The sequence below is a fragment of the Alligator mississippiensis genome, chromosome 6 (assembly GCF_030867095.1).
Source record: "Alligator mississippiensis isolate rAllMis1 chromosome 6, rAllMis1, whole genome shotgun sequence".
Taxonomy (NCBI): Eukaryota; Metazoa; Chordata; order Crocodylia; family Alligatoridae; genus Alligator; species Alligator mississippiensis.
In genome coordinates this window covers 82,957,973-82,972,099 of record NC_081829.1, presented here as the reverse complement: position 1 = coordinate 82,972,099, position 14,127 = coordinate 82,957,973, and the positions used below count along the sequence as shown (strand labels likewise).

The window sequence follows — 14,127 nt, the reverse complement described above, 5'->3', positions numbered from 1 at the left end:
ATCATTACTGGAAAATGCTACTGTACTTTTAAAGTGGGAGTGAAAGGAGAGCAGATGAGAATAAATAAATCCATGGGGCAACGTTTCTTTCTGGAAATGTAGTTAATTATTTACCAACAGATGCTCTTTGTATACAAGTGTACAATAACAGTTTGACAGTAGAAAAGATATATTGGGTTTGATTGGCTTTTTGTATATGATAATTAGCTGCTTCAAAGACAAACGGTTAACTATCTGTCAGTATGAAATGAAGGCCATTGTAATATGATTATCTGATTATATTACCCATAAAATTGTTCTGATTAAATCAGCTCCATATAGTAGTCCCTGCAAATAAATTTATGACCAAAGCTGTTTGTACTAATTAGTCATAATGGCTGAACCCCAAAAGTTCAGATGTTCCTTGGGGATAAAAACCCCAAGCTGCTTGATTCTGCAAAACCCAACTTTTTCATGAGATTTTATGTCTGTCCTGCTCATACTCAGCCTTTCAAGTATGTAAGAAAAGTCCTTCCTGAATTTTTGACACTTCCAATCCTGGCTGAAGTCCATAAATATGAAGGATAATGCAAAGGACAATAATATGTATAGTAAATAATATACATATAATTCTCCAAGCCTCCAAAAAGGACTGAAACTCTGTTCTGCTCCTGCCAAAGTCAAAAGCATAACTGTGTGACTAGGATTGGGCCCTAAAGTCAGTTTTCAATCAATTCTTATTATGCCCAGTTATTTAATTCTAATTGATTTTTTTGCAGCACAGTAGTTATCTTTCAAGTGATTACTGCATGGAACATATACTGGGTCTTCTCAATGTAGTGCACATCAATTCACGAGGCTAGCAAAAGACATTAAATTAATAGTTCAGAGTGAAAATGACCATTCTTTTTTAAAGCATTTAAAAGGTATGGGGGGGAGCAAAGGATGCCAAAATGTTCACTAACATGCATTTATTATAGCATAGAAGAACTGAGACACTGTTCATTTATTAACAAATATTATTCCAGCTTCATTGATGGTTACTTTTGGACAGTATTCATCAGGTAAACTTAGATGCATTTTCAAAATATGCCAAATCAAGAAATGAAATATCCTTGTTCATTTTCTTGTACTGCAGTAACTGTTCTAGTCTTTAATATTTTTATCTACAATTCTAGGATAATGTTCTAGCTTAATGTCTTCATCATAACTGTAATTCTGGAATTATATTTGTTGTTCTTCTCACTATATGTTTCACATGTTTATTGATAAAAATGATAATGAGACAGAGTATATAAATATGTTCACATATTTTCACAAACATGGCCATGTGTTTGAATAATACACAGCATATTGCTGAGCTGTAATCTAAAGATCAGCAAGCCATTAGAGGACTAATTGAGGAACCCTAAATCAGTCCCTTGCAATCTGGTGAATATGTGGTAAAACCTGGGCTACTAGTTTTATGCTTTGAGCTTACATGATAGAATAAACTGGAGTAATTAAATAAATTGTTTGTATTAACATAATGGACCAAGGAGATTTCGCTTACATTTTGCTTCATATTTCATTTCTGTAAGTTTTTTCACTGAAAAAATAAATCATTCACATTATTCTAAGAATAATTAATAACAGGTTTTGCTATAGCAATTGTTCATGCCAGTGTAACCGGATTTACAGTACTGGATCAGACAATTTGTTTAGCAGCTCTGGTCTTGGGTTGTTGCCAGTGTATCAGAGAACGGCAGCCCTCTCAATCCTGCTCTTCCCTCCAAACAAGCTCTATAATTCACTTAGAGCATTTTAAAACACTGTACATAGGATGAAAATATTCCTTTGCCGACTGCTGTGATACCATTGCAGTGTTTTGAAGCACGAGAAGAGATTATATGTGTGTGTTATTGCAGTTACACCCAGGTGACAATATGCATGCACTGACTCTTCCAACTTTTTGCTTGGCAGAAAGCACAGTTCACCCTGGTCTACATGCTGTTTTGTTTGCATAAACTGTGTCTTGACCAGTGATTCGCAAGATCTTTGCAAGGGTGCTACAGTGCCTGCCTCCTGCATCCGCGAACAAGTGGTGCCCACAGCTGCTCCCTCCCCTGGCAGCACCTGCATTACCCGCAGCATGCTCTGCCACATGCAAGCAGGTGGGTGGGCGGATGTGGGGTTGCAATTTTCAACCGGGCTCATCTCCCCTACTCCTCCCATGCTCCTGGGACCAGAGGGAGGGGCCATGAATGCACATGGCTCCATTCACCAGCAAGCGAGTCACTGGATGAGGAGCTATAACAGGAGGTACCACACTTGCCGCCTCAGGTACTAGGGGCAGGGAGAGGGAAGATGGTGAAAAAAGCAGGCCACAGTGGGTTGAAGTGCTGCCCCTAGTGCCCTCACCTGGCATTAACTAGGTTGTAGCTACTGGCTCTTGTCCTGGGTGCCACCAACTTCCAAAAAGTTATCGAGGGGTGACTTAAGGGTAAAAACATTGAGAACCACTGATCTAGACTCAGCACTTTCTGGGATAGCCATTCTGGTGAAGCCTTTCCAGCGTAGACAAAGCCTTAGTCCCACAGGCGTCTTGGACTAGTTTGTTTTTATTCTCTTGTGATTTAAGATCACTGCAGTGAGCCGCTATCTGCTCTGATTCAACAGGCCACTTAAGTACATTCTTAAATTTAAGAAGCATGTAAGTAGCTCGAGGCCATTGGTTTGACAGTTCATGTGGTTACAGTTAAACAGATGCTTAAGTGCTTTGCTGAATCAGGGCTTTAATTACATAGCTGATCCCCTCACTGGCAAGCTGTGACTTGGGAAAGGCAAGCTTTCCTCAAGGGTATGAAGAGGGTGTGGGGGCCTCATTCATAATTGGATTAGAGGGGCTGGATCCAGAGAGAACTGAAGTCAAGGAGAGACTTCCATCGACTTCCCCCAGCTTTAGATGAAGCCATAAATATGCTGCTGTGACTTGGCTGTGCCGTTTTTGCATATCCATTCTCTTACTCGGAGCCAAAAATACTTTATTTTGCCCTGGCCTAATGATCTTCCTCTGTCCTTACAAATATACCCAAAGTGCCTGAGTCTTGCTGTCAAGTCTCCTCTGTCTCTGAGGCTATTTTTGTGCTTTGATCTCCTCCTAATTTCACTCACCCATGTCCTGTCATTGCTCTTAGGTACAGCTGCTCTCATTAAAAATCACGTTCTCCAGTGGCCCGGGTTTCTGCTCCATATAGCAAGGCTGGCCTCGCACGTTCTTGTATATCGCCATTTTGACTTCACTCATCCTTGCACTTTGGTGTATGAATCTAGTCTCCTCTTTGATTGTCTTGCTTGCCCGGTTTCATTTCCCATCCCCTTTGGCTCCTGTTCCTATGTATAGAAATTGATCGTTTGGATGGAATCCAAGATGGATCACAAAAAAAGAGAAACGAAGTAGGAAGGTATTGTTTCTAAACGGGAGTGAGCAGAGAGGAACAGGTACCGAGGAGGAAGGGCACAAGAAAGGAGAAGTGTTTGTCATTAAAGGTGACCAGTAGCGGCCTTAGGGGAGGGCAAACCAGGCGACTGCCCAAGGCACCACACTTTAGGGGCCCCCAAAATTTTGCAACACAATTTTTTGGGGGTAAAATTTTTGCAAGGAAGTGGCTGTATTTGCATTTTAACATTCAACTATTTATCGTATTCCCCCAAAGAATATTAAAAAGATCCACAATACATAGATCATCAAAATTAAGCCTCAAAGGGGCCCCAAATGACTCTCTTGCCCAGGGCTCCAACAACCCTAAGGCCACCACTGAGGTGACTAAGTGTGAAATAGCAAGGAGTGAAGTTATAAAGCTACCGGGCTGCTGAAACGCTATTTGGAGACTCTTCAAGAGCAGATCAAATGCTGGTATGTTTGGGCCAAATTTCTAAAATATATCAAGATTTGTGTTTAGGCACTTAAATAAGTCTGATTTTTAGATGTATATAGAAATACAAATAAATGGCGATACTGGAGCAGGAACTAAGTCCATATAGTCCAGTATCCTCCCTGGTCAGTACAAGATGCCTCAACAGGATGGTAGAAAACCCAAGTTGAGGCCCATGTGGGATAACCTTTCCCACATATGGTCTCTTCCTTATTTCTGATAGTTTAGATTGGCTAGCACATAGATTTGTTATTGCCAGTAATCATAACTCTGGATGTTCTTGATGTTCAACTAAATATTCAGTCCATTTTAGGAATCCTATAAAGTCCTTGGCACCGAGTCAGTGAAGCCAACAAGTTCCACAATTAAGTTTGTGGGTTGTATGAAAAAGTATTGGAGAATGAGTTCCTGATCTACTCTTTCTGCACCATTTATTATTTTATACACAACTTTCCCAGCTAAGATAAATGAGCAGTCTTTTCAGGTTCTCTGCACGTAAATATTTTTTTGTGCTTTGATCTTCGGTGTTGTGAATGCATCAGATTTCTGAAAGGCAGGCCATTTTTTATGTATTTATTATTTATTCATTTAAACGTTTAAAAATGAATGTAGGTGGGAAGATTTTCAAAGGTCCACAGAGCAATCAGTGGTGTGTGACTCGCACTGAAAGTTAGTGTAAGTTAGGTGCCTAGCTGGCTTGTGAACCTTAACAATTTTCCTCAGGGTGCCTCATCTTGGGCATGCTGATTTGACAGCTTGGGCTTTCATGTATACAGTCCTGCAGTCTGAAACTAGAGTGCAGGCAATCCTTTTACATTTGTTTTACATTAGACACTGTCCTGTGACAACTGTACAGCAGCATGGAATTAGCTGCTTCCTCCTAACACTGAATTGGGAGATTCTTTGTTGGGTTAAAGACCATGGTAATCACTCTACATCTGTAACTCTTGGCTTCACTGTAGTCTTTCCAGATCAAGTTTCGACAGCTTTCCTTTCTGGCTTTCTGCTACATAGTTAAAAAAGCAGTGAATGTATACATGTGTATACATCCTCTTGTAACCATCACTTTTGCCTTTTTCAGGCTCATCTTCACTTTGTTCTGTTCTTCTTTTTGCTTCTCTTCTTCAAACTTTTCCTCTATCATTTCTGTATTGCCTGCATATATTTGCTTATAGAATCTTTCAGCTGCCACGTGCCTTTCTCTTTATAGAGGGGGAGCGTAGCTATGAACTTTGGAGTCTCAGCTTTGCTTCTCATTGGTATCAGTTTGCTGCTGGCTGTTTAGTTCCTTCTTCTGAAGAAACTAAACTGCCTATCTATGAACTGTCTTTATCCTTCTCCCCAAAATGGGTTTCCAGGTCAAGGCAATAATGATCATTCTGTATTTTGAGCATCATTTGTCTGTTTTCCCTGCTTCCTTCTACTCCTGTATTGAGGAACTCCACTGAAGCCACACATGGGAAACAGCACACTCATACTGAAGATGGATCAAGCATGAGCCAATGAGGTCCTCCAGGGGCATCGCCAGTCTAGGTGATGCTAGCCTGTTCATAGACTGGTGAGGAGCGCTGTATCATCTGGTATTCAGCAATGGCTTAATTGCCTGGTGGCCCTGATGCATTTCTCCATGCTGGGCACTTAATATTCTGCAGTACAACCCAAATATTCTCACTGTTTGTGTGGTTGAACAAGTCTCTTGTGTGCATTTATTTGGTGCAGTGTCCTTATTCATTTTAATTTACGTTTCTGTGCTGGCCTAAAAACCACAAAATGCATTTGGGTTTGTGTCACATACAAGAAAGATGAAATAAGCTGTTCCTCCTTTCTCCAACCCGTTTTATTCTTGTATCACTATGCTGTCCTTAAAACCCAACCAAGATTTTTACTAACATGATCCATGTTACTCACATGATCCATGTTGATTTTTGATAAGTCTGAGACCTCTTTATAGTGCTTTACCATCTGAGATGAATATCTTGGAACCTGTTCCCTGGAAACATGTGAAAACATGTCTTGTAGTACTATAAGCTTCCTACAAACTCTATGGAGTTTGACAGGGATATGCGAATTCCACCATCACGCTTATTTTCATGGGGGGAAGGGAGTATTCTGTTTCTAATATGTATTTGAATAACTAGCTGACAGATAAAGTGCCAGCATATGGCACCTAAAAATATATTTTATGCTTTCTGGGCTTTTAAGGACTGATAAAAACTTGTCATGTGTACCACAGGTGACTCTCTTCTACAGTTCTCCACAGTTTCCATTCTCCAGATAAAAGGCAACACCTTCACATACTTGTCATCTTCTGTAAGCTAGAAACAGGAAAGTTATTGCTCTTTTAGCTTCATTCTACATAATGAGACTAATACTGTGTTGCTTCATATATATATATGTCCGATGTTATATGATATGGTATTTTGAAAATGGGACAGTATATACTAACATTGTGACAGCTTGTTTGGGCATTTTCCATTTTGCAGCCATTAGGGAAGAAGGAAGTGGTACTTGACTGGAGAAGAAACATTAGACCCTACAGAGGGAAATAGCCCATGTCTTAGTCATATACAGACTGGAATAGCTCATATTATACACTTGAAGTGCAGCATGGTTGTTTAGGTTGCACACATTTCTTCCAGTGTTTGGTCACAAGTAACTCTTTTAATGTTCATTTTTCTTCCCATCTTTGGGTAGTCATTAGGTTATTGACCTGTAACAGCCACTCTTTGTCAGTCATAAACTTATTATACAAGGATTAAACACTCTCAGTAGTAAAAGTGCTTTTCAGCCCGTGTTCTACGTGGCCAGCTGTCGAAATCTGGTGCGATCAGAATCTCTCCAAGGTGTGCCATACTTTCTCTTGGGAGAATAAGTGAGTGTAGACAGTTAACTTTCCATCAGTTAGTTTTCTGTTTGGATTCTTTTGCCATCCTGTCCACCCATGAAGAATGATGCCAAGTGTGGCTTTCAGGCTCTGTGGGTGAATGAAATAGCTTCTCTTGTGAGGGATTCATTGATGATGGGAAGTTCAGTCTCATGCCATATGCTTGGCTCACGAGCTTGTCTTTTCTTTATCCTGCCTTTTGCAGGAAAGTGAATTGAGAGAAACATGGCAGCTTTGAGTCCAAGTCCCTTGGCTATGGGTTTTTTTTCCTGCTGATGTCATAACCTCTATGTTGTCTAAAAGTGCATTTTTGTATTTTATATGCCCAAAGGCTAACCCAAAAAGGTTGGCAAGGGCAGGTGGTTAAGTCTGCACAAGGTCAGTCAGGATGTCTAATAATTGTCCTAACACTTTACCTGTTATGGAACAATAATGAGAGTTTTTTCATTATTTTCGGGTGAGTGAACCTGGCAGATGCTGACAGCCAGCAGATGTGTAAAGTTCGAGGTGATTTGTAAGGGACCAGCTCATCTGACGCACAGTAATTGCATTGTGGGACATTGTCACTCAGAGTCTTGTCCTGTTCTGTCAGAATGAGGTAAAGGTCAGTTCAAAGAACTAGTATGGCATAAGGGACAGCTCTCCCCTGAAATTAAAAAACTGATTTTCATATGTCCTGGATATGCACATGCACAATATGTGCAAAGTCAAACATGTGCCCCGATTTAGGATTTATGGATTGATTGGGTGACTGATGAATTTGTGCAGTTTGAAGCAGCTTTAAAAATAATTTGTACTCCAAATGTTTAAGGAAAATGTCAGATGACCCCACCTGTTTGGTTTTTTTAGTTCTTTACTAATTTACTGCTTTATAGGTTTTTTGACATAGAGATTTCTTTTGTGATTCGATATTTTATTTAGTAATGCACATTAAATTAAAATCTGCTTCTCCAACATACTTCCTTCCACATAAATATAATAATTATTTGCAAGATTAAATATGTAGCATAGAGCTGTGAAATTTCTATATAATTTTGAGTAGTCGTATCGGCTTTATACAGATCCTTCCAGTGAGCTTTGGAAGGCACCTGAGCGTCTAGTTTTGCGCTAGAAAGAGTTTGAGTTTGCAGCCATTCATGTTCTGAAAGGAGAGCACCCAGATTGTTTCTGTTAAAACTTCACTTGGCACTTGGAGGCAGAATTCGAGTTCTGCGGTTTCCACACACAGGTGATCAAAACCAGAACTGGTCAAATAGGAAACTATGATTCGTGTCACGTGACAAGGAAACTCCCCACACTCAAAACCCACGTAAGAAAAGCAGTCTCAAAATATCCACAGAAAGTGTCAAAAATGTCGAAGCTGTTCATGGTACGGCATAATCAAAGACCTGCTGCTTGTTTGTGTGCACAGCTTGAACGCACATCAGTTTTGAGGTCCGGCATCTTTTAAGTTTAAATCAAACCATTGTCATAGTTATGATGTATGTGACATACTTGCAGCCTTTGATTGGACTTTTCTGCATGCTACTGTAGCACCAGTAATTATAATTCAGCTATAAATGTTGCAAAAGTGTTCTGTAGTATGTTCCATTGTATTAATGGAAGGTTTAATACCTTTATACCAAGGTAAATTCTTGAATGGGTTGTTCTGTAAATAGTATGGTTGAATGTGTAGAAATGTTATCTTACATCAAATTGATCGCTACTTTTATCCTACTTTCTCTTGCCTCTGAGATCCCACAAACTTGCTGGCCCTAAAGATCACTGTAACTTGCCTTAGGGCAGGTTCTTAGAACTATTGATCGCTGATTGCTGAACTAACGCAGTACCACACCGTTTCTCATTTCTCTTTGCCTGCCAAGGGGCAGTGACTTCAAATGTAGTATTCATTCACTTTACATGGCATCTTGGGTTCAACAAATACAGACCTTCAGCAGCTCTACAGGTGATTGATTTCCTTGTTCCATGAAAACCCAAAAGAAGTTTCACAATTGACTTAAGTGGGACTCCTTGAGTGGAATGTCTGTAAAGTCCAGCCTTTTTTAATTGTCACAGTTGATATCTGCAATAGCTAGAGACAAAGTCATCAGTCACTGAATACTCATTAAAACGAACATTCAAAAAAAAATCCCTCCCACTGTGGGCATGCTGTTAACACTACCATGACAGTAGTGGAGCTTCTTAGCATTAGAAGTTAAACTGGGGCAAGAGAGCTTAGGACTATTAAAAAAAAAAAACCAAATTCCTTCAGAAAACTTTTTCAAAGGTAGATGGGTTTTTTTATTAAAATAGTTTTTTAAAAAATCATAAAAAGCTCTTTTTGTAACAGATTGAGATTTTTTTTTTTTTGTTTAAAAAACTGAACAGCAGAAACCTGGCAACTTTTTAGTTTTTATCTTGGGGCCAAAACCTGAAACACTGACTTGACTTTAATGTAGTCTCTGACCAGGAAGTCCAGCCTGTAAAAGAGAAGAGGGACACACAAGTGGACACCTGCCATGATATATTATGGCAGCATTTCTGAATCAAAATGTTTAGTTTTGTATTTTCTCACCAAAATAATTTTGGAGATTTTTTGTTTGTTTCTTTTTTCATTAAAATGATCCGTGAAAAAGGCCTGTTTTCTGACCAAATTACTCAGTTCTTTGCAGAATTTATCCTATAGTCTGTAGAATCCCATGTCTTCTTCTGGCGATATAAATATTAAGATGTGTTTGGTTGGTCTCTACTCTTATTAATCATGAGACAACAAATGTTACTACTCACCAACATATGAGGTTGATAGAACTATTGTTGGATATAGTCTGATTGCCTACAGTATGGTCATTTGTTTAATAAGCGTAGCTGTGTTTTTCCTTCTAATAGTTTAAAACAGTGGTCCGCAGACCTCTGGGGGTCTGCAAACCATGTCTAAGAGATCCATGACAGATGACTCTGATCAATCAAAAGTATGTGGATGCCCACATTTACAATTCAAAGGGGTCCTCTCCTCCATTTGAAATTTCCAAAGGGGACCATATCTCCATTCAGAATTTTTTAAGGGTCAACAATTGAAACAGGTTGAAAACTACTGTTCTAAAAGGAGCGATGGTTTGTTTGAAGGCTAAGAGGAAAAAAAAGGATTAATTTTCTGTAAGCCATCTAATAAACGTTATTGGATTCATTCAAACCTGTGAGAGGGTTGTCTTTTGTGCGTGCAATTTGTATAGGTTTACTTTGTTCCACAGTTTGTTCTATTAACCTTTAAGGAGCTAAATAGAAGACTCTTATTCTTCTTACAACCACGGTGCAGGTACTCATGAACCATGCGTGAGCTTTTCCCTAAGAATGTGATGATATAATTTTCATTTAAAACAAAATTGTTTTACACATGACACACTCCCTAAAGTTACTTGTGTATTTAGAATGTGTTGTTTTGCCTTTTAACTACATCTGAAACCATCTTTGGAATAACAGGTGCAAAATACTGTCATCTAACTGTCACACCAATTGTTCATTGTTCTGAGAAGGTCACATCATAATTCATTAACAATAATTATTCCCTGGGTACACCCTGCACTTCTTCACTCAATTGCTTCATTAACTTGTGAGTGAATCTCACATTCACTGCACCAATCAATGAAGATATATTTATAATGTACAAGTGGATGCTATTAGTTACAATATATTAACTGCCTAATTTAAAATAGAAAAGCTATCTTTATGAAGGGCAATTAACCACTAAATGTAATTGATAATTCACATACCTATGATTAGGAAAGACAAATAATAAGAAAGAAATGAATCACCTGTGTTATTGAAAAAGACATTGGCAGACTGTTAAAATGTGATGAGAGGGCACCCTATATTAGGATCCGAATTCTAAGAAGTCTTTCTGATGGACAGTTCGGCCTCAAATACGTTTTCTCTAACTAGCTTTGATGTTTATTTCAAGCTGCTCCAAACTTCTTCACTGGAGAATAACACAGACAGTTTGTCATTTTTAGAAGGGCCACGGAGAATTTTCTAATAGATAAACTCTTCCTCGGCTCTCCTCTCTTTCTGGAGAAGTTCACAACCATTGAATAGCAGTTTATAAACTTAGCCCTAAATTAATCTCAGGTAGCCTAAAGTTTAGGCATAAATCCATATTAACTCATCAGCTTTGGTCGTTGTTGTAAGCAGCTCGTGGTTTTGTAAATCTCTATTTTGGGATACCAACCTTGAGACACTTTAATTTCAGGAAGTATTGAGTATCTGAGAATAGGTTTTCTGAGACATCTCAAACTGACAATGACAACTTGAGAAAACCAAAGTCACTAATCACTTTTGAAAAATCTTATTCTCCATTTTTATGTCACAGGATACAGCAATGAACTGCAATAGAGTCTAGATAGAGGCTTATAGCAACTAAGAATAATGATAATTGTGCCTATATAATAACAACCCTTTCTTTTGACTTAGTGCTATACAAAATGTGCTGTCATCTTGCCTGTAGGTGAGGGAACAAAGACTTGGAGAAGTGAAAGGTCTCCACGCAGCAGATCTCAGTGATGAACTTGTAGTATAATCCTTGTTTCTTTCCTTCCAGTTCAGCATTGTATCAACTGGCTTACATCCATAGATGCTTCTCAAGCAAATCCCGGGACATCATTCTCCCCCTGTACTCGGCCTTAGTGAGGCCGCAGCTGGAGTACTGCGTCCAGTTTTGGGCTCCACAATTCAAAAAGGATGTGGAGAAGCTTGAGAGAGTCCAGAGAAGAGCCACGCGCATGATCAGAGGTCAGGGAAGCAGACCCTACGATGACAGGCTGAGAGCCCTGGGGCTCTTTAGCCTGGAAAAGCGCAGGCTCAGGGGTGATCTGATGGCCACCTATAAGTTTATCAGGGTTGACCACCAGTATCTGGGGGAACGTTTGTTCACCAGAGCTCCCCAAGGGATGATGAGGTTGAATGGTCACAAACTACTACAAGATCGTTTCAGGCTGGACATAAGGAAGAATTTCTTTACTGTCCGAGCCCCCAAGGTCTGGAACAGCCTGCCACCAGAGGTGGTTCAAGCGCCTTCATTGAACACCTTCAAGATGAAACTGGATGCTTATCTTGCTGGGATCCTATGACCCCAGCTGGCTTCCTGCCCTTTGGGCAGGGGGCTGGACTCGATGATCTTCCGAGGTCCCTTCCAGCCCTAATGTCTATGAAATCTATGAAATCTCTACACACACATATTTAGAAAGATTAAAGAGTTAATTGAAGTGACCTGCTTTTTACAGAGTTGTACCCTCACGGAAACCCAACAAATTATGAACTCCTGAAGTTCCTTCCATCCTTGTTATTTTAGGCTTTTATTATTCTAAACTAGCCAGTTGCCCATCAAGAATGATGGGCTGCTGAGACAGCCAATCAGAGTGTGAATAAAGTGTTATGGACAGACAGACAGACAGACAGACAGATTTAGGCTTTTATAATATTAGAATAATAGCACAGGTGTCTTGGGGTAGAGATTCTACCGTGAATGCTACAGAACTCATGCATATGTTGGCTGATATGAGTGCCACTTTTGTGACGTAAGGCAGTTGTCTTGCCAGAGCAATATTACTTTATTATATAACGTGGTAACTCCAGTGCATTGTAATTCCATAGCTATAATTGAGTTGATCATTGGAACAGATGTTCAGTAAATGGAAAGGTGAAAATCCAACTTAAAATGCTAAAGCAAGATTAGAGCATGCTAACCTTTGTAATTATGGCTATGTAATGCTCTTGGTTCATGGCTGCTTTTCTCTTTGCTAAAGACTAAATGATATAGGGCTACCTTTACCTCTTTTGATGCATGGAAGGGCTTGTTTATTTGAAACTAATTTACTTGCAAGGGAAGGCAAGCGTTGCTTGCACTGCCATCTTCTAGCTAGTGTTCCCCCAGGGAAGGGGCTTTGCAAGCCTCCACTGAAATGAGCTGAACCAAACTCATTCCCCATCCAGTCCTGTTTGGTTCTGAAAACTTTCTGAACTGGGACAGCAGTCTTTAGGTATCGTGCATTACTAGGCTTCTGCTCTGTGATTTCCTTCCACCATTAACAGTTCACAGCTTGAGGGCTGTGAAGTCAATGTAACCTGGGGCTAAAAGTACCCCACAGTGATGGTCTGTGTCTGCTTTAGAGTCACTGCAGCTCTTCATTTGTATTATAATTGCCGGGGTTTGTTTCCATGCTTTTCTGGTAAGATCCTTTTCTTCCCATGTGCTTCTAAAGTGCTGCACAATTTTGTTGCACTACATTACATATAAATAATATTCCAAATTTTATGCACCTGTGCTTAAAATGTTGTTACTCCCTCTCCTTCCTGCCTTGATTATATACGGGCTTTGCAGTGATAAATCTTTCACTCCCAACTTCTTCTCTGCCTGCTTTACTTTAATGACTGCTCATTTTTCATGACAGGCTCAAAGCCTCTGGCCTCAAGCTGAGGTTCTGCACCAATGAAACTCAGGCAACTCGAGAAAAATTTGTGGAGAAGCTCCAGCGCCTGGGGTTTGACATTTTAGTCTCTGAAGTCACTGCCCCAGCACCAGCAGCCTGCCGTATTCTGAAGGAGCGCAACCTGAGGCCACATCTCCTTGTCCATGATGGTGAGACAGCGCTCCATGAAGCTTGGATTCTAGGAGAGGTAGACAGCACAGTACACTGTGGCACAAAAAACAGTTTTGGTCAAATAAAATAGTACCTTAGTTGAAAGGAGTGGGAAGATGAAAACTTCCAGCTGGTGTTTTCCCGGCAGAAAAAACTCTTCAAGTCCATTCCATAATGTAGCTGGAGTAATATCATTACATCCAGGTCTCATTTGCAGTTGTACTACCCCATTAAAATACTTTGAGATCTGTACGTTGGTGGATTCAATAGAAAAACATAGCTATCGAAACCTTGTTCCTTAAGATCAAGGCCTGTCATGATAAATCAGTATTAGGCAAATTAAAGAAACAATCCCCTGCTTGACCAGTCCAATCCTGAGATGCTGGCTTTGGAGGTAGCTCTTCCTAATGAGTATTTCTCCCTTCCTTCTCCCAGGCATCTTTTCTCCGAGCAAGGGGATGAGGAAACTGGGATGCATAAATCCAGTCCAACAGAAGTTCAATTTCACAATGCAAGGATTTGTTCTAAGCTCTTGTTCAAGGAGCAAGTGTTATTTAGAAGTAGCCCACCCATTATTTGGAAGTATTTAAAAGCTCAGCAGTTCAAACAGATATGTTTTAGATTTGTTGACCAGATGGTCTCAGCCTCTGCTCTGAAATAGAGCTGAATATATGTACGATTTGCCATCCTCTCTGAAGACTAAATCAACACAATATTTGGATTCAGTGAGTATGCCCAAATA

The 14,127-nt window shown here is 39.8% G+C and overlaps 1 protein-coding gene across 2 annotated transcripts in view; it reads left to right on the top strand.

The window, feature by feature from the left end:
* LHPP (phospholysine phosphohistidine inorganic pyrophosphate phosphatase) overlaps positions 1–14,127 on the top strand; it is a 164,749-nt gene that overhangs the window by 12,617 nt on the left and 138,005 nt on the right. For both annotated transcript variants that reach the window (XM_014611391.3, XM_019482846.2), the window contains exon 2: positions 13,197–13,384. In XM_014611391.3, coding sequence (XP_014466877.1) covers positions 13,197–13,384 — 188 coding nt within the window. The remainder of the gene's footprint in view (positions 1–13,196; positions 13,385–14,127) is intronic.